The sequence below is a fragment of the Capricornis sumatraensis genome, chromosome 13, assembly GCF_032405125.1.
Source record: "Capricornis sumatraensis isolate serow.1 chromosome 13, serow.2, whole genome shotgun sequence".
NCBI lineage: Eukaryota > Metazoa > Chordata > Mammalia > Artiodactyla > Bovidae > Capricornis > Capricornis sumatraensis.
Genome location: NC_091081.1, coordinates 10,888,599 through 10,912,060, shown reverse-complemented (window position 1 = coordinate 10,912,060; position 23,462 = coordinate 10,888,599). Strand labels below are relative to the sequence as shown.

Below are 23,462 nucleotides of genomic sequence, written 5' to 3'. Positions count from 1 at the left end.
ACCGTGGACATTTATCAAACACTTATATGCCAGTCACTGCACTAAGCATGTCACTAACATGACCACACCTAACGCTCGCCATGAAGTTCTGAGAGCTAGGCATAGTCACCCTCATTTTACAGATGAGGGAAATGACACCTGAAATAGAAATGTGCACTGAAAGCTTACTATAGATTCCCAGTGGAGTATTTACAGAACCCTGCAGGACCAGGACTGTAAAGTCTACAGGTTATTTGCTAATGCTGAAGAATGCTTCTGACCAGAGCTATGCTAATGCCTCCCCTGAGAGAGTCAGCTGATAACAGAGATCCAAGTCCTCTAAGATGGTCAGTGATGAGGTGCGAACTGACGCATGCAAGCAGCGCTACTGCACGCAGAGGGGAAGAAAAGCAGCCCACGGAGAGATTCTCACGGCTGGTTCTCTTGACCATCACTGCCGTGTGTTCTCCCCTCTCTTTATTTATTAATTTAATTCTAAATAAAGGTGGTCTACTTCCATGTGATATTCACCATTATTGCAGGAAAAGTTCTGCATGAAATGCTTGTCACTCTCTTCTCCGGGAAAACAGGGAGCCTTATTCCAGTAGCGTTCTGCTTGCACTCGCTGCACTGAAACCCTCTGCGTTTTGGGGTGCAGTAGGAGCAATAGCAGTGGTTCCAGAACTCTCGCGATGTCATGTCTTTGCAGAACTTGGTTCAGCCAGGCTTGTCCCACAGAGCTGGTGGAACCATCGAGACTGTTAAGGCTATCTAGCATGATGAACAGTGACCTACAATAAACACCAGTGATTAAAACAAAGAACAGAATACTTACTTTAGTTTTAATACTCCAATTTTTAAAAAATTAACATTACTCTAAGTTGTATTTCTTACATTGAATTAACTGTTTTAAAGTAATTATATTTCAGAATAACTTTTGACTATAGCATTTTAATAACCTTAATCCCCAGTCTCAGTAGATACAATGAAATAAAGAAAAAGAAACTGAAGTCACTCAGTCATGTCCGACTCTTTGTGATCCCATGAACTGTAGCCTACCAGGGTCCTCTGCCCATGGGACTTTCCAGGCAAGAGTACTGGAGTGGGTTGCCATTTCCTTCTCCAGGGGATCTTCCCAACCCAGGGATCGAACCTGGGTCTCCCCCGCATTGCAGGCAGACGCTTTTACCATCTGAGCCACCAGGGAAACCAAAAAGACACAATGAGAAAGGAGAAAATAGTCCTCTCTCTTTTCTCAAACACTTGTATTTTTTGAAATTTCACAAGCATACATTATTTCTATAAGATAAATACTAAAAAGCAGAAGAAAAAAACTTGAGAATTAGTCTGTTTTAGTACCATATTATTGTTTGTATCACTAAATACGGAGCCCGCTGCAAGTCAACACTATTTCCATGTTGCTCAGTGCTCCTTTGCACTCATTCTCTTTATTAGTTGAAGCCATGTGCTTAATTCAAGGAAAGACCTTCTGTGAAAGGTGTGGAGGTATGGTTTGGGATCAGAAAACCAAAGATAAATCTGGGCCATCTGCTTTATCTCATGTATGATGATCTTGGGCAAATCACTTAACTTCACTGTCATGATGAGAATAGGTGGTTACTGAATTAGAGCTGGTACTTGTGAAGTACCCAGTCCCAGGGCCCAGTTTACTAGAGGGATTCAGTAGCAGACCATTAGAGAATGGTGATGCTGCTTTATACCAGCTGAGATAACATCCAGAAGAACACACATCTGATGCTGAGTGGAGCTTCAAGCACAGTTAGATTTGGGGCTGCCTTGATGAGACTTGCTGGTGAGCCCGCGATGTATGTAAATCTACCTATAAATGGCATCTCATTGGAAGTTACTGCAAATCTTATTTCTGGTGTCTGAGGCATCTATGTAGTCCAGACAAACAGCAAAACCACTCTCAGGCAGCTAACTGTAGATTTTTTGAGTCCACAGAAATGATCCACAGAAGTGCCAGTATTTTAACTGTAGATTCTAAGTCTGGTTCAGGCAAGACTGGGAATAATTGCTAGAGAAACACTTACACCTTCTACTATGTATATGAAATTTCACTGAATGTAGACTCAAGAAGGCTGCCTCTGTTGCTATATCCCTGACACTTAGAATGGTGCCTGGCACATAGGAGGAACTTGATGAGGTCACCCGACGAAAGGAAGGGGCACTGGGTGCTCCAGAAATACAAAGGGAAAATCAGTTAGATAAATGAAAATGCCATGCCTTTTAATACAGCTTAGAGTAAAAAAAAATTATATATTCTCTTTATAAAATCTGCAAATTGCTCTCTCCTACTCCTGCCAAGTTAGCTAGGGCATTCAAGAAAGGAAACATTAAGATATTTTATTATAAAACCTGAATATAAGGGTCACACAATCTTGAGGGCATTAGCCCACTGTGGCCCCTTTCGCCTGGCAAAGCAATAAAAGTTACTCTTTTCTACTTCATGTCCCCTCAAAAACACCTGAATATAAAACATAACCAACCTGTCGAAAGACCGTGCAAAAGATGAGGACTTATTTATATGGAGGTCCCTTGTTAGATGCCAAAGAACTGCAAACTTTGCATGCGCTTCCATCCTTATTTTCTGAGGACAAATATGGGAGATGATATTATTGTCTATGAATATACCGAGTGATTTTTAGTAAACAAAAAAAAAAGTTGCTATTTAATATAGTATTATGTTCAGTGTTCACAGTATTCTAGTACATGCTGAAATAAGCTGTATTTTTTTATATGGAAACAGAAATGCACAAAATACTTAAATATATACAGAAATATTAAACCTAAAGGACCATGCTGCCATAAAAGTTATTACTTAGTTTAGGTGATTAGTTTACTAGATTATTTGATAAGAGGGGATGGAAAGAACTAGTAATGTGCATGTTACTATATCTTGACTACAGGAAACACTTTCCCCTTCATTTTAATATAAGTACACAGTAGTCAAAACTAATTTTATAGCACTACATAATTTGCTTTTGCTCCCAGAAATTATATATTAATTCCAGATGAACTTATCATCACTTATAAAGCTGGTTTATTAGATTAAAAATTTAAGAACTTAAAAAAACTATTTCTACACAAAAACTATTACATCACTTTTGGGGTTATCTAGAAAAGATTATGTGATAACAATGGATAAAATAATGTAAAAATAAATTATTTAGAATGATCAATATTTGATATTAGATAATAATACATTAGTAGAAATTATAATATTATAAAAAATTGTATGGTCTTTCTCCAGCATTTGTAGAATCCATCAAGTAAAAGATCCCCCAAATCAAACTGCAACTGTCTAAACTGTGACAGGTTAGAGGAATGCTTGCTTTTCCTGTTGGCTTAATACATGCTTTCCCAATGAAGCTTGCATGTGTACATCAACCAATACAAACACATAAAAAAAAGTAAGTAATTACTGATACTTTAATTTTTTCATGGATATACAATATCCTTATTCAGAACTTAGAAATGTGATATAAGTAAACAGGGATATAATTTGTCCTAGATTTATACTTAAACTACAACAAACTATTACATTAAAATACAAGGCTTTATTTAAAAATTTCTGAACAATTCTGAAAGAATGTACTGAAGGAGAACTACAAAATCAACATTTCTCTCGGAACAAACTTTCAATTCTCCTCTTTCACTCCATTTGCCACTTCCCTGCTGCCAAATGCTTCATTTACTCAACACAAAGCCTTTTGGAATATAACCTATTCAAACTCACTAGCATTTAGAATTTTTTAAAATGAGGGCAATCCACTTCTAAATGCTGTTCAATGAAATTTTCTATTAATATAAGAGAGCAGACACAGGAAGACCTCAAACTTTGTTGGGTTACCCTGACCAGGTCAGTCAGACTGATCATTACAGCTGCTTTTCAGGCCTGCTCATAACTCAGCCATCTTTAACTGACACTTATGAATCACACTTCATATGCATAGGATACAAAATCCTTATTTATTCTCTGTCCATGGAATTGTCCAGGCAAGAATACTGGAGTGGATAGCCATTCTCTTCTCCAGGGGATCTTCCTGACTGAGGGATTGAACCCAGGTCTCCTGCACTGCAGGCAGATTCTCTACCATCTGAGCCACCAGGGAACCCCATAACCTCACATATTAGCCTCCTATAACTTACAAATGTCATTTCACACACGTTAGTAAATGAATCCACCAGTTTCATAACTGAGACCACTGAACACATCTTTAAACGACCCAAGAACGCAGACCAGCAACAACTTGAATCCTCACTCTGCACTCCTGAACCACAAAATAATCCCAGCATTCGATTCGGGTTGCTTGATTTTTCAGATTACTGTCACTTTTTAGAAAGAACTTTTCTCAAAGAAGAATAGAGCACAGTTATTTTAAAGATATGATAATCATTCTGAATGAAGTTATCTTATTCAGACACTAGATGCCATAATTTTCCTAGGGTTTCCTTAATTTGCCTTTCAGTATAACAGGGGCAGGGGGTAGGGTGGGCACAGGACCAGCAGAGAAGAATTTACCTTATCTTTATGGGTTAACTGCTGGCTTATCACATCCTCACAGATGCTGGATGAAGGAACCAAGTTATGTAATTGATAGAACAGTTCCACACTCTTCTGGTGGTGCTGAGGTGTTGCATCTCCCAGCTGGTTCCACAATGTTAAAGCTACATGCTATTAAAAAAAAAGATGTAAAAGTCACAGTGTTATACAATTGTAAATGAGAACTTTTAAACATTTCCTATTAGGTACAAACAAGCCTCTGACTGCCAGACCTAGAAGGTCTTAGTACTCATTATGTCACTGAAATGAGATTTTCCATCTGCTTGCTTCTTGTCATCCAGGTTTTTAGGATCGCTTACAACAGACACTCCTTTAACTAAATTTACTTTAAACACCAGATATGTTAGCACTTTTTACAGGGCCCAGATAAGACCCCATTTCACTATGTTAGTGACGTTTAGTAAAGTGATGCTAGAAAACACTATTTATAAGAGGATGTAAACCCCACACTGAAGGAAGTTTAATGTTTATGGTTGTATGTCACAAAGTGAAATATAATTCATAGTTCAAATATCCAAACTTCTTAAAACATAAAACAGGCTGTGTGTATTTCAGTGCCACATGTGTTAACACAGCACATGGTGATCTATTACAGTCATCAGGGTTCACCACCACCACATGATAGAACCCAACTTTAACCCAGCTGGACGGACTATCTGAGGGACGCAATGACTTGAAGATTAAAATTTTTTATATATAAAGAATCTACCTGCTTAAGCAAAATATACTTGATGTTCTTTCTATGCCAAGGATATCATAAATGTGAAACAAATCAAAGGATATGCATGTATCACAGATGATCATCAGACAATTTAGGGTTGGAAAACTTTTTCTAGTATTTTGGAGACCTGAGGTGGTACTCTATGAAAAGCAAAAGTGTTACAACTACTTCATCTGGAAACATATTTTTCAGTATAAATGAACTTTTCTTTTTACCCCAACACTCCTCTCCTTCTTTTTGCCTCCTCACAAAACTGAGGACAGGATTGGCCAAGCAGTACTGATCAAATACGGTATATGGTATCTTTTCCTTACAGTATGATGTTAACAGGTGTTCAGTTAAGCTGACTATCATCTCTGAAATCTCTGCTAAGCAAATCAGGTCGAGTGTCGTCTTAGTCATGCTTGTAGTTCTCAGAACTTACCTTGAAAAATTCCGTCTTCTCAGCTATGTATCTCAGATTGCCTGGCGTCAGAGGAGGTCTAATCACCACAGCTACTCGTCCCTGGTTTGGACTTAAGGGCTGGGCAGGCTCCACACTGTTGATGTTTTCCCCAGTGACCACAGCCACAGACTGCGTCAGTCCTACCAGGTCCATCACTAGTGAAATGGCAACACTCTGCACACTGAAATCACTTGCTTGGCTGCAAGCGTTCATCAGCGTCTGGAGCCACAGTGGAGGCTGCACGTGCTCCCAGTCTGAAAGGGAAGCCGCAAGCCAACACAGTCCATCAGAGTGAACCTTTCATGCATAATCTGTCTTCCAAGTTAATTTCTAAAAACAAAGCACTTATATCTAAGAACTTAGGCCTTGCTCTGTGAACAAAACCATGGTTTCTCACATACACTAGATCTTCAAGAAAATAAAGCAGCAACAGGAATTTCATAATTTTTTTAATATGTATTTTTCTTATGCCAAGTCAACAATCCATTTTCTGTCCTAAAAAAGTTTATTAATCAACAAATATTACATAGCTCACTGACCTGTGTGTTATACATAAATTTAAAGGAATGTAAATTTATATGATGCTAGTCATAATAAAGGAAATCAGCAGATCTGAATGTTATACTAATTTTCTCCAGAGAAAGGAGTTAATTTCCTCCTTAGTGTCTGCTTGCTCACCAACAAACTGTGAGATATCAAGATCACAAAATTCTCCAACATATCAATCTCCTCAAAATGACAGTATTTTGTTTCAAAAAACTTACAAATTAAAGCAACACTGTTAAAAATTAACTGGCTAAAAAAAGGAATCAAATCCCAGTTTTAATATCTGAGCATTCCTTAAAATAAAGGGTGAGTGGGTGGGAAGCATGCTATAGAAGGTATTTTTAAATAAATAAAACAGAGACAACCTTACCAGTGTCTGACTTCTCGGAACGTAAGTCTGAGGTATGGTTCCCCTCAGCAATGTAAACTGGGAAGCTGGAGCACTCCAGGAAGAGCTGACAGGCAGCGAGGAAGGCAGAGAGGTATTCTTTTGAGGTTTTTTGTTTACTTATATTTCTCTCTTTTACGTCCCCCTGGGAATCCCTGTCCCAGTTCGAAATCTCCCCCTGCTCTCCACTGAGATCCCCTTGATGCTCTGGAGCCAAAGCCTGAGAGAAGGCGCTGCTCTGGATGATATAGAGGTTGATGAGTCTGGTGAGAAACTGCTGGACATACTCCAAGCAGCACTGCATTGCGGTTTTCTGGGCGGTCTTCCCACTTCGGGGTGCCGCCCCCTGAGCGATTATGGAAGGGGGCTGGATGATCGTTTCTTCAGACCCCACCGTGGAGGCCGTTTCTGTTTCAGAGGATGTGCTCCCAATCGGGATGGCAGCTGCCCCCTGCCCCTCACTCAGCTCTCTGTCAATGTCGTCAGTTCGGTCTGCTTGATACTGTATGAACTCAGTGAACCCACTCTCTGACGAGCGACTACTGGGTGGATTTTCTCCATCTTCGAACACTTCGGTAGGATTTTCAAGAGAAACTGATGAGACCTGGTAGTCAGTAAAAAGAGCAGGAGGCTGAGTAGCTACATGTATATACTAGAAATTAAAATTAAACAGTCACATTTTGAAAGAAGTCAGCTATGGATTAGACTTCTTGACAACTTAACTCACATTTCACAATTTAATCTATACATCTGGTTAACTCTTAAAACAGTTTCTACAATTGATTCATGTACCTATGATAACAGGAAATACTGAGAGAGTTCTAATTAATATATTAATATAAAGTCTTTCAAGAAATATTTATTATTTGCTCTATGCATAACTTAAGCTTAGGGTCTTGAGGGCAAAATATGTATATGTGAAACTCTCTAAGATCTATATCCTTGTTTCAAACTCCTAACAATTTATTCAATCTACTTCATGAAATCACCTTCCTAATGTCTAAATAATGCATGGAAATGAGACATGCAAGGTTGAAAAAATTACATTTTAAGAACTAGAAATAAAATCTACGAGGTCTACTATTCAGGACCATATGAAAGTGAAACCTCTGTCTGAAGTATGTAAAAGTTCTGTTTTAATGTTTGCCATTAATCTTACACTCTTTCAAGGAACGGTTATTGAACCCATACTATTTGCCACATTAGGTACTAGCAATGAAAGGAATTATTTATGATCTAGAAGAGATAACTAATTACAACACAAACGAAAAATAAACCAACTACTGAAGTGGAATAGAGCTAGAATAGATCGACTGTTCCTTCTCTATAAAGATGGGATGAGTATAACCATCAGGCCTATTTTCTGGTTTAGTAAGTAAACAAAAGCTGTATACATCATGAACTCCTTGGGCAATTGTGCCAGAGCACTGAGTAAGATGACTAAAAAGTGATCTTATGGACGACCCCCGAAGATATACACTCTAAATGCTGCCACAAAGCTGGGCCTCACCCAGAGTTCTTTGCCTCAGTGAGTGACACACCTGTTCATCCAACCAGGAAGGCAGACAGCCAAGGGCGCTTCTTGCTACTTTATCCACCACTCCTCTCCACTTTCCCTACATCCATTCCAGTACAGTGGTCAAGGGTGCTGGCCACTAGTTTGCTAAGGCTCTGACATTTTCCCATTTGGCAAATTACTAATCCTCTCCAAACCCAGGTTACCTAATCTATGTAACAGAGATGGCAATAGTTTGTACATTTAAGAATTACTATGAGGATTAAGTTAAGACAGTGTATACAGTAGGGGAAAAAAGTGAAAGGGTTAGTCGCTCAGTTATGTCCAACTCTTTGCGATTCTATGTATAGTAGCCTGCCGGGCTCCTCTGTCCATGGAATTCTCCAGGCAAGGATGCTGGAGTGGGTAGCCATTCCCGTCTCTAGGGGATTTTATCCACCCAGGGATTGAAGCCAGGTCTCCCACATTGCAGGCAGGTTCTTTACCATCTGAGCCACCAGGGAAGGCCCTGTGTATACAGTGAAGTGAAGTCGCTCAGTCGTGTCCGACCCTTTGTGACCCCTTGGACTGTAGCCCACCAGGCTCCTCCATCCGTGGGATTCTCCAGGCAAGAGTACTGGAGCGGGTTGCCATTTCCTTCCCCAGGTACTGTGTATACAGTACTTGCCACATTAAACACTCAATAAATGTTAGCAATCACTCGTCACCCTACCAATCCATTCCTACAGCTTATGGGCTTTTCCTCCTCCACACATGGCTGATCCATCCATTTCTGTCTTCACTCCCCCATGGTGTTAGTACATGTTATCACCACCTCTCACCTGCACTACTGCACGTCTCCCCACAACCATTTCTGTTTCTCAGATCCATACCCCACACTGCAGTCAGAGTAACGTTTCTGACACACAAATCTGACTATGTCACTTGCCTTTTTCCCTTCAGTGTCTTTCCATTGCTGCTAAGATAAAGAATAAAAGGCTTAGTACAGTGACGAGGCTCTGTAAGGCCCGGCCCCCACGTGCGCCGACAGCGGCGTCTCCCTCACCGTCTGCGCGGCGCTCCTCGCGGCCCGAGAGCCTGTGCAGATGCTCCCTGCTCTGTCTAGTGCTCCCTGCGTCCCACCTCACCTGCGCTGACTCCTCTAGAGCTGCACTCAGACAACCCTTCCTCGAGAAAGCCTTCCCTGGCCCCTGACCTAGGTCAGATCACCCCATTTCCCACATTCCGACCACTCTATACTTTCCTTCATACATTTATCACAGCTATAATTAAATGTGCAATTACTTGTTTAATGTGTGTCTCCCAAGTAGAAGGAAAGGGTTGGAAAGGGCAGAATTCACCAAGGTGTGGCTAGTCCACTGCTGGGTACACAGAGTGGGTGCCGAATGGAGGGAGGTTATTTTCTCTACTTCAAAGGTTAAAAAAAACCAACAAACTGAGGCTCAGGGAAGTTCAATAAAGAACTTGCCCAAGATCACAGAAAATAAGATTAATATTTAGCAGAAGAGCTCAGATTAGACGATTCCAAGTTCACACTCCCTTCATGGCAGCAGATCACTGTCTCTGTAACAGCATAAGAACTGTAACATTATAACACCAAAGATTAAAGGTGGCCATTTGAACTGAACCTGTCCATTTTCCTTCTTTGAAAAATCTTGTATTAATAATTAAAAAAAAACAAATCTTGTTTAAATCGTAAAACTGTCATTAGCTTATTATTACTTCTGTATTAATCTTTTTCATATGAAGATTATAGAACGGGTGACATTATGTTAATAGAATTCATACTATAAATTCAGTTATACTTGTATACATTTATAATACTTAGTTGTATGGTCTATATTACATAACTATGGTTCAGATAGCTTCCCAATAAAGTAACTTTCTGAAAATAGAATGGAATGACATGTTTGGACATTTGGGTATAGAGATCCACGACACTGATTTTACAAAAAAGTACTAAGTGCATGAAGACAAAATTAGATTTATAATTTTTAAAAGAATCATTCCAACAGTTACAGTGTCAAAAAAAAGAGATACAGAAAATACTCTCAGCTTTCAAATATGATCAACTTTAGACATCTCAGTGAAGATAATACCATCAAGTTTCAGTAAAACCCCCCCCCCCCCAAAGAGAAAAACAACATAGATACTCTGGAAACAGGCAAGAAGATCAAAAGGTGGGGTGGGCAGGAAGCCTATCCAAGGTTAATCAACCACTGTATTGCAAAAATATATTATTGAATTATTCTTCTTTTAACGTGAACGGATGTTCTTATTTACCTTACCTCTAACCACCAATAAAGTGCCTCTAGATGTTTTCTACATAATATGTGAATATGCTATTCAGAGAACACTACAGTCCCTCTCCAACTTTCAGAAATCTCATTAAAAAAAAAAAAACACAAACCAGTTAACAGTTAACATTTATTTTAGTTTTATTCCTAAGAAGATATTAGAGGCATAAAGGAAAAACAGCACACAAAATGTACTGTCCAACAATGGAATTGATATGTACACCATATAAATAACAAGCATGTAGGAAAGGGAAATAAGACAGACTAGTTTTAGTTTATGTAGGATAATCCTGGGATATATTTAAATTGTTTGGTGGTAATGCTCATTGCATATGTGAAAAGCAATCTATTTAGGAGGTACAAGAAAAAAGTTTTAGGGTTAAGACTTGATGGAAAAGGCTGTATGAGAGCATCGTGATAATATTTTGCCAGGTTGACAAAATTAAAAAGCAAAAAAGTAAGGGCAAATACACAAACAGGATTTAACGCAACGAATCCTTAAATGCTTATATGCTAGAAATTTTTAATTTTTTGTTTTAACATAGTGCCTCTGTGCCTATATTCAATGAAATTACATGATTCCATTACTGTTTTCATTACATTCACTGAAAAAGAACTGTAATGTTATAAACTTGAAAGCTTTTAAATTCTTGATTTTTGCATACTTGTTTAAATACGCTACTAGTGCCAAACATTAAAATTACAGTTGATCCTGAGCAGTGTGGGGATTAGAGGAACCAAGGTCCTACAAAGTCAAAAACCCACATGTAACTTTTGATACCCCCAAAACTTAACTACTAAAAGCTTACAGTTGACTGGAAGTCTTACCAATAACATAAATAGTTAGTTAAAACACATTTTGTATATGTATATCTATGTATATCTTATGCATTCATAACATACCTTTACCTTAATTTTTGTGATATTTTTAGGCTACATGATTTATCTGGGAGTTTTTTCAAACTGTCACAAATTTTCAAAAAATTTTCCAATATATTTAGTGGAAAAAAAAATCTGCATATAAGTGGACCCACTCAGTTCAAACCAGTGTTGTTCAAGGGTCAACTACGTTACAATTCTATTCAACATCATAAAGTAAGCATCAAGAATCTGGAAGACTGAGGAGAGCAAAAGGATTCTGGATTTCAAGAAGAACATGTCAAAAATTTAGTGTGCATATGAAAAGAACCAATAAACTTTGGATTATAAGCCTGCTGTTTAATAGGATAGTTATTAGACACATGTGGCCTACTGAGATGTTGAAATGTGCTGATCTGACAGGGAAATTAAAATTTTTAATTCAATAATTTTAATTAAAATTTTAGAAATAATACTTAATTTAGTTCCAAGAAAACTTTAAAGTATGGTTAGAACAACCTGGGTATGTGAATTTAATTTTTCAAATGTAAATTTTATGAACTTAAGTACAGAGAAAGTACTTCTAATAAAAATTTAGTATTTGAATGTGCTGTAAGTAAAAAATACACAGTAGAATTTTGAAGGCGGTATCAAAATATGTAGAATGTCTAATATTTTTATGTCACATCAATTTTATATTGATTGCATGTTGGAATGACAATATATTTGCTCTAATGGGATAAATATAATCAAGATTATTTTTACCTGTTTCTATTTTTTAATGTAGTTACCAGAAAATTTTAAATTATATATGTTGCTTGTATATAAATTATATATAATATATAATATAAATTATATATTATAATTTATAATATATGAATTATATATATTTCTCTTGCAAAGTGTGAATACAGACAGTTATATTGCACTGGAGCCAAAAAAGCCTACAAAACAGTCTACTGCCAGAACACTGGGAACAAGGAAAGACTCACTAATATTTAAATGATTACGTGCAGTGATTTTAGTTAGAAACCGTTCTGCCTTGAAGAAATATATTTGGTTTAGAATGAAAAATAATTATGAAACATTACCTTTTTGTCTTCCCACTCCTTGACTGAGTTGTTCTGCCCACTTGGAAACTGCAACACACCTCCAGTGCTGGCAGATAACAGAGGAGGTTGAACCTTGCTAAGAATCTTTGAGCAGAGCCTGAGTGAATCTGTGAGTTCGGTCAAGTGCAATGTCTGGAGATGGCTTGTCAGGGCGGATATCATTCGGAGCAGCAACTGGGGTAAGTGTTCTGTCTGGATTTCAATGTACGTCTCCTGAAAATAAATGTGAAATGACAACAGTTTACACAGTGTATAACCCCACAGTTATGTTGTTTTTAATCTATATACAGAAAAAGGAAATAATTTTATATGTATCATGCTCTTAATTAACACTGGTCATTTATTACTAATGACATAAAATTTCTATTCCAAAAATCTCAATTTAAGTATTTCAAAGCATGTATTATAGAAGAACCCCAGTTTTACTTCTTATAACACTGAAATTATAACATAAAAAAGTAAACAATCAGTTAAAAACAAAACAGGCTGAATGTCATACCTGACATAGCACCCTCATACTTCTAGTAGGCTTCAAAAGGAGAAAGCAAAGAATTGAGGAGAGAAAAGGGGAAAAGATTTCCAACAGTATTCATTTAATAGAATCATTAATGAATACAAAGGCAGCAATAGACTACTAGATACTAAACATATAAGATTTCAATAACATGCAATTACAAAATAAATTCCATTTCTTATATAAGAATTATATATATATATTATAGATTATGTAGGTCAGAAGACAAAACCATTGAAAAATTTTATTTAAAAAGCTAGGCCAAAAGGAAAATCAATTTAATTTTAAAAACGATACTTATTTGAAGATGAGGTCTATCTTCAACATGAAATATTTGAGCTGTGCTATTGCATTTCCCCAATATTTTTTTACCAAGGTGATCTTACCAAAGAAACTATATCCAACAAAAAATCCACCAGTAAGCAGAAACTGGTCAGCTGTAACTCAGATGACTCACTACTATCTCCAGGCCCAGTCTGAAGTCTGGCATGCAGTGTCCTCCTAAAAGGACAAAATTCACTTTATCAAGTATACTATCAAGTGATCTGAATACATGTGACTACACTGCTGCCTTTTTAATGTAAGTCACATCAACACTGGGATGCACATAATTCAGTTCTTGTGGTGAAGTATGTTCCCTTTCCCCTAGGCCACTACTGCATGGAACATTCCCAAAGCAAGATTCCTAGGCTGAACCTCTCCCTGGAACCCCCATCCTGAACTTCCAAGTATTCTGGATGGTTCTATTTGGGACTCATTTCCCATTTCCCCCACTATACATTTCCTCTCTTAGTTAAAATGCATTATTTGCTGCTTGATTTCCAGCGTTTGTTCATACCAACTTGCCCTTCTGGACTGTCATCCTCCCCTAACCTCATCCTTTCACATCCAGAACACAGCCATTCTTCAAGGTTTGAGATCAAAAGTTACCTCTTCCAGAAAGACTCTTCTGATCCAAGCAGTAGAGATCATTCCTCCAACAAACATGCACATTAAATTGTATTAATGCTAAATGATCATACACTGCCCTACACCCTGAAGACACAAAGATGATCCAGTCCCCAGCCAGCAAGAAATATAAGCGTAGAGACAAATAATGTCAGTGTATGAGAAGCAGATTCTGATGCAGATTTGAACCTTTATTTGAACCTCTTTACTGAACCTTTCCAGATGGGCGAGGGAGAAGAGTATTTTACAAGACAGCACGAGTGAAGGCTCAGCAGTAGTCAGGGAACAGTCCAGGTTAATTAAGGTGCAGTTAATGTTCTTCAGGGAGTACTCTAGGTCAAATAAAGAAGGGTGTGTGTATGCATGCATGCAAGCACCAGTGTGTGTGTGTGTGTGTGTGTGTGTGTGTGCATGTGAATATGAATGCAGAAAGTTCAGTTGAATTCAGTCGCTCAGTCATGTCTGACTCTTTGTGACCCCATGAACCACAGCATGACAGGCCTCCCTGTATATCAACAACTCCCAGAGTCTACCCAAACTCATGTCCATCAAGTTGGTGATGCCATCCAACTGTCTCATCCTCTGTCGTCCCCTTCTCCTCCTGCCCTCAATCTTTCCAGCATCAGGGTCTTTTCAAATGAGTCAGCCCTTTGCATCAGGTGGCCAAAGTATTGGAGTTTCAGCTTCAACATCAGTTCTCCCAATGAATAAATAGGACTGGTTGGGTCTCCTTGCTATCCCAGGGACTCTCAAGAGTCTTCTCCAACACCACAATTCAAAAGCATCAATTCTTCTGCGCTCAGCTTTCTTTATAGTCCAACTCTCACATCCATACATGACCACTGGAAAAACCATAGCCTTGACTAGACAGACCTCTGTTGGCAAAGTAATGTCTCTGCTTTTGAATATGCTTTCTAGGTTGGTCATAACTTTCCTTCCAAGGAGTAAGCATCTTTTAATTTCGTGGCTGCAGTCATCATCTGCAGCGATTTTGGAGACCCCCAAAAATAAAGTCTCTCACTGTTTCCATTTGTTTCACCATCTATTTGCCATGAAGTGATGGGACCAGATGCCATGATCTTAGTTTTCTGAACGCTGAGTTTTAAGCTAACTTTTTCATTCTCCTCTTTCACTTTCATCAAGAGGCTCTTTAGTTCTTCACTTTCTGCAATAAGGGTGGTGTCCTCTGCATATCTGAGGTTATTGATATTTCTCCCGGCAATCTTGATTCCAGCTTGTGCTTCATCCAGTCCAGCATTTCACATGATGTACTCTGCATATAAGTTAAATAAGCAGGGTGACAATATACAGTCTTGACGTACTCTTTTCCTGATTTGGAACTAGTCTGTTGTTCCTTGTCCAGTTCTAACTGTTGCTTCTTGATCTGCATACAGATTTCTCAGGAGGCAGGTTAGGTGGTCTGGTATTCCCAACTCTTTAAGAATTTTCCAGTTTGTTGTGATCCACACAGTCAAATGCTTTGGCACAGTCAATAAAGCAGTAGTAGATGTTTTTCTGGAACTCTCTTGCTTTTTTGATGATCCAACGGATGTTGGCAATTTGATCTCTGGTTCCTCTGCCTTTTCTAACTCCAGCTTGAACATGTGGAAGTTCACGGTTCACATACTGTTGAAGCCTGGCTTGGAGAGTTTTGATGATCACTTTGCTAGCATGTGAGATGAGTGCAAGTGTGCGGTAGTTTGAGAATTCTTTGGCATTGCCTTTCTACATTCCTACCACATCATAATCTCTCTCTTAAGGTACCTGTAAGCCTTTAATACTATGAATAAGCATGTGCACGTCTTACTGGCTCTTGCTATGAGCTCTTTGAAGACAGGGACTCTCTCTATGTCTAGAGGTAGCAGTTCAATGAGTAAGCATGCAACTTTCTAAATCATTAAATGGATTAATGCTTTATAGTCTTAAAAGACTTCTAAATCCAAGATCATAAATGCTTACTTGTTGATCTCGAAGTTTAATTAATCTGGTTCTGAGAGGATTTGGTAAAAATTTTTTGATAAAAATTCTACTCAAAGTCACTAGTATTACTGGGTTTTCAGAGCATTTTTTAAGCTGTAAGTCCTAAGGGGTGGATAACAATATAGGCTGCTTCTATGTTTTTAAAAACACAAAAGTGACCAAGGAATTTTTTGTTACTCAAAATGAGAAGCATTTTGGGAGAATGTGCTGGCCAGCCATGAATTTGCTATTTCCTCTACAAGAATGAAAACGTAGATTACTATAGACTGGAAAGGGGAAATCTTTTTCATCTATGCTATTGACTCAATAACTCATCTCTAGGCTCCTTTTCAAAGCTAAGATTATATGGTCAATGATTCTATATTCTAGAATGACACAGTAGAGACAGATTATGGCCATTAAATAAATAATATTTCTTAGTAGTAGTGCTAGACTGTATAAAAGACTATTCTTTTCATTAAACTCAAGAACTCAAAAAACAAGGACTATTAGATTAAAATGAATAAAACAATTTAACATACCTACAACATTCTTCAAACCAACGTGCAACATAATCCCACATATAATAAGGCTCAAAGGAATTAAAGAGAAGGTTGGCAGTTTTAATCAGTTCTGCAGTTTTCTTATTTTCCCTTAATTTACTAAAAAAACAAAAAAAAACACAAAAACTGATAAATGTTAACATTTACATTTTCAAATTTAAATGTGACCGCAAAGTTATTAGGGGAGTACATGTTCCTAGAAAACTTGAAAATGACAATGCTGCAACAAGTAATTTTTATCTTCTGCCACTTTATCACTTTATGCACAGTTATTTTTCCAAATTTGAGTTGTTGTAACTTAAATGTATGATTAAGCTCAGAAATCAGCTTTGCATAAAAGAAAAAGCTGTGCTTCCAGCAGAACAGGAAGTTCTTTCTGAATTATTCTAAGAGCCTGATTGTGAATTTGGCATTAAATTCCTTTGTTTTCCTTAGAACATGTAAACTGAACTGTGATTTGATTTTGACAGCCTTGATTCTGAAAGAATTTTGTCTGCTTTCCTGCACTATTCAGGATTTGTTTGAGAAAGGTTAAGTTTATTTTGTGAGTTTTAGTAACAAAAAGAACTAATACTGTGAACAGTCATTCTTACTAAAATTCCACCAGGAAATTTCAAGTGGGAATCCTGTAGCCTATTAAACACTCACCTATCTACCATTTCCTTTCAACCTTAACAATAAAACAATTGTTTTTCTATAGAGAGAGGTACTGTCGATTAAAACAAGCATGTTATAGCACAAAGCTAATTAAATATTCTATGTGCTCAGGAGCGCAGTTGTGTCCGACTCTTTTCTACTCCACAGACTGTAGCCCACCAGGCTCCTCTGTCCATGGAATTTTCCAGGCAAGAATACTGGAGTAGGTTACTATTTCCTACTCCAGGGGATCTTCCCAACCCAGAGATCGAATCCATGTCCCCTATTGTTGCCTGTACTGGCAGGTGAGCCACCTGGGAAGCCCTAAATACTTTAGAGGACAAAATAAACTATCAGGCAGTGGACAAAATGAAACAGTACGAGGCGGGCCTCCCTGGTGGCTCAGACAGTAAAGCAGACGTCTGCCTGCAATGTAGGAGACCTGGGTTCAATCCCTGGGTCAGGAAGATCCCCTGGAGAAAGGAATGGCTACTCACGCTAGTCTTCTTGTTTGGAGAATTCCATGGACAGAGGAGCCTGGTGGGCTACAGTCCATGGTGTCGCAAAGAATCGGGATACAACTGAGTGACTGATATACACACACACACAGAGTACCAGGTTAGTCAATAATTACTTCTCAAACAAAAATTGGAGAGGATTTTACTTACTAGAAAGCAAAAACTGTCTTAAATGGCTTTAATATATAAAAGTATGTTTTAGGAAAGCCCAGGTCATCTACAAAGTCTCACCAAGGTGACACTACTAAAATGCAAAGTGGGAATTTTCTGGCAGTGCAGTGGTTAGGACTCTGCACTTTCAGTGCTGAGGACCTGGGTCCCGTTCCTGGTCAGGGAACTAAGATCCCAAAAGCCACACAGTGTGGCCAAATAAATCGAATCATATGCAAAGTATGTAAAAGAAATTGCTCTCTTGAATCCTTTGTCATAATGATAGGTGAGACTGGGGAAAAAAAGTATGCTCCTTAAAGTAGAAAAGAAATGAAAAAATGAGAGTGTCAATACGTATCCACCATTGACTTAGCGAATAGGATATGTTAACATTATCTGACTTGTCCCAGCCATTACACACACACACACACACACACACACACACACCCCACCCCACCCCCACCCCACCTTAACATTATCTGACTTGTCCCAGCCATTATACACACACACACACACACACACACACACACACCACCCCACACACACCCCCCACCCCACCCCAGGTGGCGCTACTGGTAAAGAACCTGCTGGCCAAAGCAGGAGACTTATGTAAGAGACGAGGGTTCAATCCCTGGGTCAGCAAGATCCCCTGGAGGAGGGCATGGCAACCCACTCCAGTATCGTTGCCTGGAGAATCCCATGGACAGAGGAGCCTGGTGGGCTAGAGTCCACAGAGTTGCAAAGAGTCAGACACAACTCAAGTGACTTAACATCCCCCACACACAGATAAACAATCTGAAAGAGGAAATAATTAGTCAGTTGAAAAAAGTCGGTAAAGAACACCTATTGCCCTTTGATTCATCTGAAATGACTGTCCAAGTCTTTCTCTGATCTATTCTTTGGTTTCCTGAGTATGCCAAGGCACCAAGAGGCACTTCTCCATGCAAACTACTAGTCCTGGTTACCAAACAAGGTACAGCTTTCGTTACTAACTGATATGTGGCAGCTAATCTCTTGTGAGTTTGATAGGTGTGAATGAATTCTCTGGAACCTGTATCTTCACATTAATGGCTAAAATTTAGTTTTCTAAACTGGTGAGCTTGAGAGCCAACCCTGGAAGGTAGTGGCTACACAGCAGTCATATCTGTTTGAAAGGTCAGTGCAATTAATTATGAAAGTTCATATTTCTAAAATATAGTAAGACCTTAAATTTACTCGTTCATAACACAAATTTAATACAGCAATGTCTCATTTTAAGTATTAGTAAATGAGGACCTTTGTGTCATGCTTAATTTTTTGGTAATCTACCTGCTTAACTGAGCATGATCTTTGCTGAAGGGTGGTTCCATTTGAAGATCCAATTCTGCTTTGCACTGAGAATATAACGTTCTAAACACTTCAATTAGGACATCTTCTAGGATTACAGGTCCTGAAATTAATACACATATTAAAGATAATAATTAACATTATAAATCATGACTATCTATGAACTGACACAATTAAAGTATGCTTTAAAACAAGTATTTTGAAAAAATAATGTTTTTTCCAGAAGTGAAACTAAACTTCACATTCTGAGAAGCTAACACAAAATAGTAAATAACTGAACAAATGTTTATTTAGAAATTACAGAATCAGGACAATTGGTTTTGCCAGTTAAAAGCTCTTTCGGCTTGGACAATTTAAACTCCCTTGAATTTTAATTTCTTCATGTAGAATGAGGATAATAAGAATAAACTTATAGGACGATCAGTATTAAGGGTTAGGAAAAATTTTGTAAGATAGGTAGCATACTTTCCAGAATATAATGGGTATTCAATTAATGTAACTTATATTACTATTGTTAATTAAAACAATACAAAAATTCACACGGCTAACCTTTAGTACTGTAAGAGACATCAATCTTAAAAAATTTTCTGAACTTCATCTATTATTACATAATAGTTAAGATAAACTCTCAAAGCCATTGGTACAACTCAAGTCATCTTTATACTTAAATTTTTTCATTTTTATTTTAAGAGTTGGTAGGAAAACTTATGCATATTTTCTAAAATACCTATATATAATTTAATAAAATTATATCTTATTATTATTTCATTTTATTTTGCCTAGGCTTTTCTTAATTTCTGTACCAGCTTCCATAACTGTCTTTCCAATAGATTAAATACATAAGAAATACACAATGAAGAAAGGGAAAAGACAAAAAAACAGGATGTGGGGAAGAAAGTTGAGGGATATGACTAAAATATTTTTGCTTAAGTCCTTGAATTCTGGGAATTATAAGACAATCATGACAGATCATCAATGTTTTGATTTCAGTAACACCCATGATTGAGGAGCATAGATAGCATCTTTAAAGTGACCCTGCTATCTACGTAGTATAGGTTAGACATATGATAACCCATCAGTTTATCTTAATGTTCTAGAGCAGTGGTCCCCCATCTTTTTGGCACCAGGGACTACTTTTGTGGAAGACAATTTTTCCACAGATGGTTGGCCGGGGGGAGGGATGGTTTGGGGATGACTCGAGTGCATTAAGTTTACTGTGTACTTTATTTCTATTATGATTACATCAGCTCCACCTCAGACCATCAGCCATTAGATTCTGGAGGCTGGGGACCTCTCTTCCAGGGTGAATTTTAGCAAGGAATCATTGAGAACCTATTATAGGTCATCTCAAAATATGAAAATGTTTCTAAGTGTTACTTTGTCTTATTTTTATTATGCAGCAATACAAAACAACCACATGCGATCTTATGCCTTAGGATAGCATATATTACCTAGCTCAGGTTTGTCCAGTAAACTGATTAAAATACGAAAAGGTTTTAAATCCTGCATTAAAGTGCTCTCTTCTCCAAATAAATTCACTTGTAAGATTCCCACCATTGCCTTCAAAAAAGAAAATGTATATTAGTCATTTAAGTAAACAGATTTAAAGGCTTTTTTCTTAAACAACAAAAAAATTTTTTTTACATACAACCATATGTAAACAGAGATTTACATCTCCTATTGTTTTTCTGAAGCTCTTTTGCCAAAGCTGGCTTTTTTCCTTGGCTGGGGGGAAAATAATTATATTCATTTGTCTTGAAAGAAAGTGCTTTACATTGTCTCTAGAAAGAAGGTGGAAAAATTTAAAAAAATTTAGAAAAATAAATTTATGAATTTGATTTCCTAAAAGATAAAATCATTTCTCTTGACAGTCAACATGCCCTAAATTCTGCCTGTTATCATGGTAATATCGCTATTACACCATTATTTTCCCTTCAATAACTCAAAACTGTATTCTTATAACCTCACTCATTTCAAAATATTTCAGATACCATGTATTTCCTCAGTTTATTTGGAGATATCTTGAATAAACATAATTAAGTAAAAAACAATATGAAATAAACCTATGGATCATTGTAACATTTCCATCATAATAGTAGTTGTTCCACATGGAGATTCCTGTTTCGACCCAAATTTCCCTGGAATTTCAGAGTAAGTAACATAGGCGCTCACTTATTTTTGGAAGAGTTCCAACTTTTACAGGGGCAGACAGGTGAGAGGCTGCAATTATGTTACAATGAAGTCAGGAAAACAAAGCAAATGAAAAAAAGATCTCAGGACTTACACAGAAGTGAGTCGAGCTTACCATAACTTATTCATTTTACTGTAGTCATTGGCTTGTTACAGTCATTCTTAGGAGGTCTGTGAGTCTTATCTCCACCCCTTCAACTGTAAATTAATTCACTGAAGGCAGGACTTTGACATACAGATTACTTACTGAGTAACTACAGTGGTCATAGAATAACAAAAAAAGAAAGCTCCATTACCTGAACCAACAAGTCTTTGGAAAAGGTAGTAAAATAGTAAGTGGCATGTTCTTCAGGATTACTGTGTCTTGTGCTTCTGGGTCCTATGATAGCACCGTTGTTATCAAAACCTCCATGGAAACAAAGTGTAAAATAAATTAAAACTGAATTCTTAAAACTGTTGTTCACTAAATACCAAAACAACAAATATATCAGAAACAGCACTAAACACTTACCAATTAGTAGCCCAATCAATGTCAGCAAGAGAGATCATTTTAGATAGTTTAATAAAGGGAAACCAATTCAATACATAAGTGAGTATCATAGTATACTTTCAGAATTATCTTGTTTTTTTCAAACAATGAAATAACTGAAGATTCAGAAAATTCAAAATAAGTTGTATTGTGTCTTCTCACTCTGGGCAGTAGAGTCGTAAAGACAGGCCAAACATTCGCAAAAAGTACGGAAAAACAAAGTGTCCACAGTAACTTACTGCCTGAGTGGGACAAGGTACCTTGTGGGACAACAGTATAAGTCCTGATTCAAGTTTTGGATATTATGTCATAATTCTGATTATGAATTTATTCTTCTTTGTCTACATACTTAATAGTATAACAGCTTCAATTCATACGGAGTGAAAAATATCTTGGCAAAGGGAACATGATCCATAGATTGAAATAGCTTTTTCAACTAAGAAGCTTTTGAGATTTCTTCATATCATACACTGATACTGTTTTTGTTTGTTTGTTTGTTTGTTTACTGTTGTCTATTTAAGTAAATTTTAGTCTCTTCATTTAGGACATATATAAACTTGATAATACTTATGTATGGAAAATTTCCCTTCATCCTTTTCCCAGATAAGACCACACACATCAAACACCTACCGAGAAGCCAGGCATAAAGTCTTCGGTTCAGGGACATATCCCTCCTCAGGACTACGTGCAGCGCTGCTGACAAGATCCGGATCATATCTGGTCGAGTGGCCTGCAACAGTTGGGAATGTGGTTGTACTTAATCACATATAAAAACATATCACATTTTTTTCCTCTTAAAAAAAAAATAAAACTTCACAATATGTTCAGAACTTTAGGGCTTATGAGGTACTTTCATACATTATCTCATGTGATCTTCCAAACAGAGGAATTATTACTTATATTTTACAGATTAGGAAACAATAAGAAAAGGTGGGTAACAGTTATTTAGTTGCATAGCTAAAACTATAACTGAATTATTTTAACCTCCATTTTAAAGTTCTTTATCCTATCCAACAGTAGCAAAATCAGACAAAAAAACAAGAAAATAGAGCAGGAAGGGATAGACACAAGAGAAGACTGACTACACACTCTTTAGAAGTTCACTGTTTTCATCAATTCTAAGTTTTGCATTTCTTGTTCTTTTTAAAATTTTTGATCTGTAGTATTTCAAACATAGAAAAATACAGAAAACAATATAATGAGCTCTTTTTGAACCCATCACCCAGCTTTAACAAATCTTAATTTTTTTCATCTTACTCCAGGTCTTTTAAAGAGAAATAGTTCATTTTTTTTTTCCTCTTTCCTAATAGCCTTAATTGGATGTTATAAAATATGATTTACTAAAGGAGATCTGGTTTTAGCTAAAAGGGTTAAAGTTAAAAGAGAAAAAGAAAGCAGCTAACTAAATTGCTGTCAATTTTAAGAATATCACTAGATAGTCGCTTTAGAATTTTGGAATGCGAGCATTACAAGGTAAGGGAGAAATCTACTATCTCACAACCACTTTAGAATTAAGGATCAGAGCCCCTCACAGGGTCAAAGCACTTAAATGCCTGGTTAGCGCCCCAGCTGCTTGAGGATGCACCTCTCCTTAATCAGACTTGGCAACTTTTTACTACACCATGCTTTTTGACAGACATTAGTAGAAAGGGATTGACCCAGCTTACTAATTTTAAAGG

The 23,462-nt window shown here is 37.3% G+C and overlaps 1 protein-coding gene across 5 annotated transcripts in view; it reads right to left on the bottom strand.

Annotated features, from left to right (window-relative positions):
* The window catches only part of DOP1A (DOP1 leucine zipper like protein A), an 86,536-nt gene that overhangs the window by 35,273 nt on the left and 27,801 nt on the right, over positions 1–23,462 (bottom strand). For 2 of the 5 annotated variants that reach the window (XM_068984798.1, XM_068984802.1), the window contains exons 6-18: positions 22,414–22,513; positions 21,551–21,633; positions 20,516–20,624; positions 19,047–19,167; positions 16,414–16,533; positions 13,351–13,465; positions 12,950–12,979; positions 12,430–12,663; positions 6,650–7,271; positions 5,713–5,987; positions 4,526–4,678; positions 2,490–2,590; positions 511–770 (exon numbers count right to left, since the gene is read on the bottom strand). In XM_068984798.1, coding sequence (XP_068840899.1) covers positions 511–770; positions 2,490–2,590; positions 4,526–4,678; positions 5,713–5,987; positions 6,650–7,271; positions 12,430–12,663; positions 12,950–12,979; positions 13,351–13,465; positions 16,414–16,533; positions 19,047–19,167; positions 20,516–20,624; positions 21,551–21,633; positions 22,414–22,513 — 2,323 coding nt within the window. Of the gene's footprint in view, positions 1–510; positions 771–2,489; positions 2,591–4,525; positions 4,679–5,712; positions 5,988–6,649; positions 7,272–12,429; positions 12,664–12,949; positions 12,980–13,350; positions 13,466–16,413; positions 16,534–19,046; positions 19,168–20,515; positions 20,625–21,550; positions 21,661–22,413; positions 22,514–23,462 lie in introns of all 5 variants that reach the window. The other 3 variants (XM_068984800.1, XM_068984803.1, XM_068984799.1) reach the window with 2 other exon arrangements.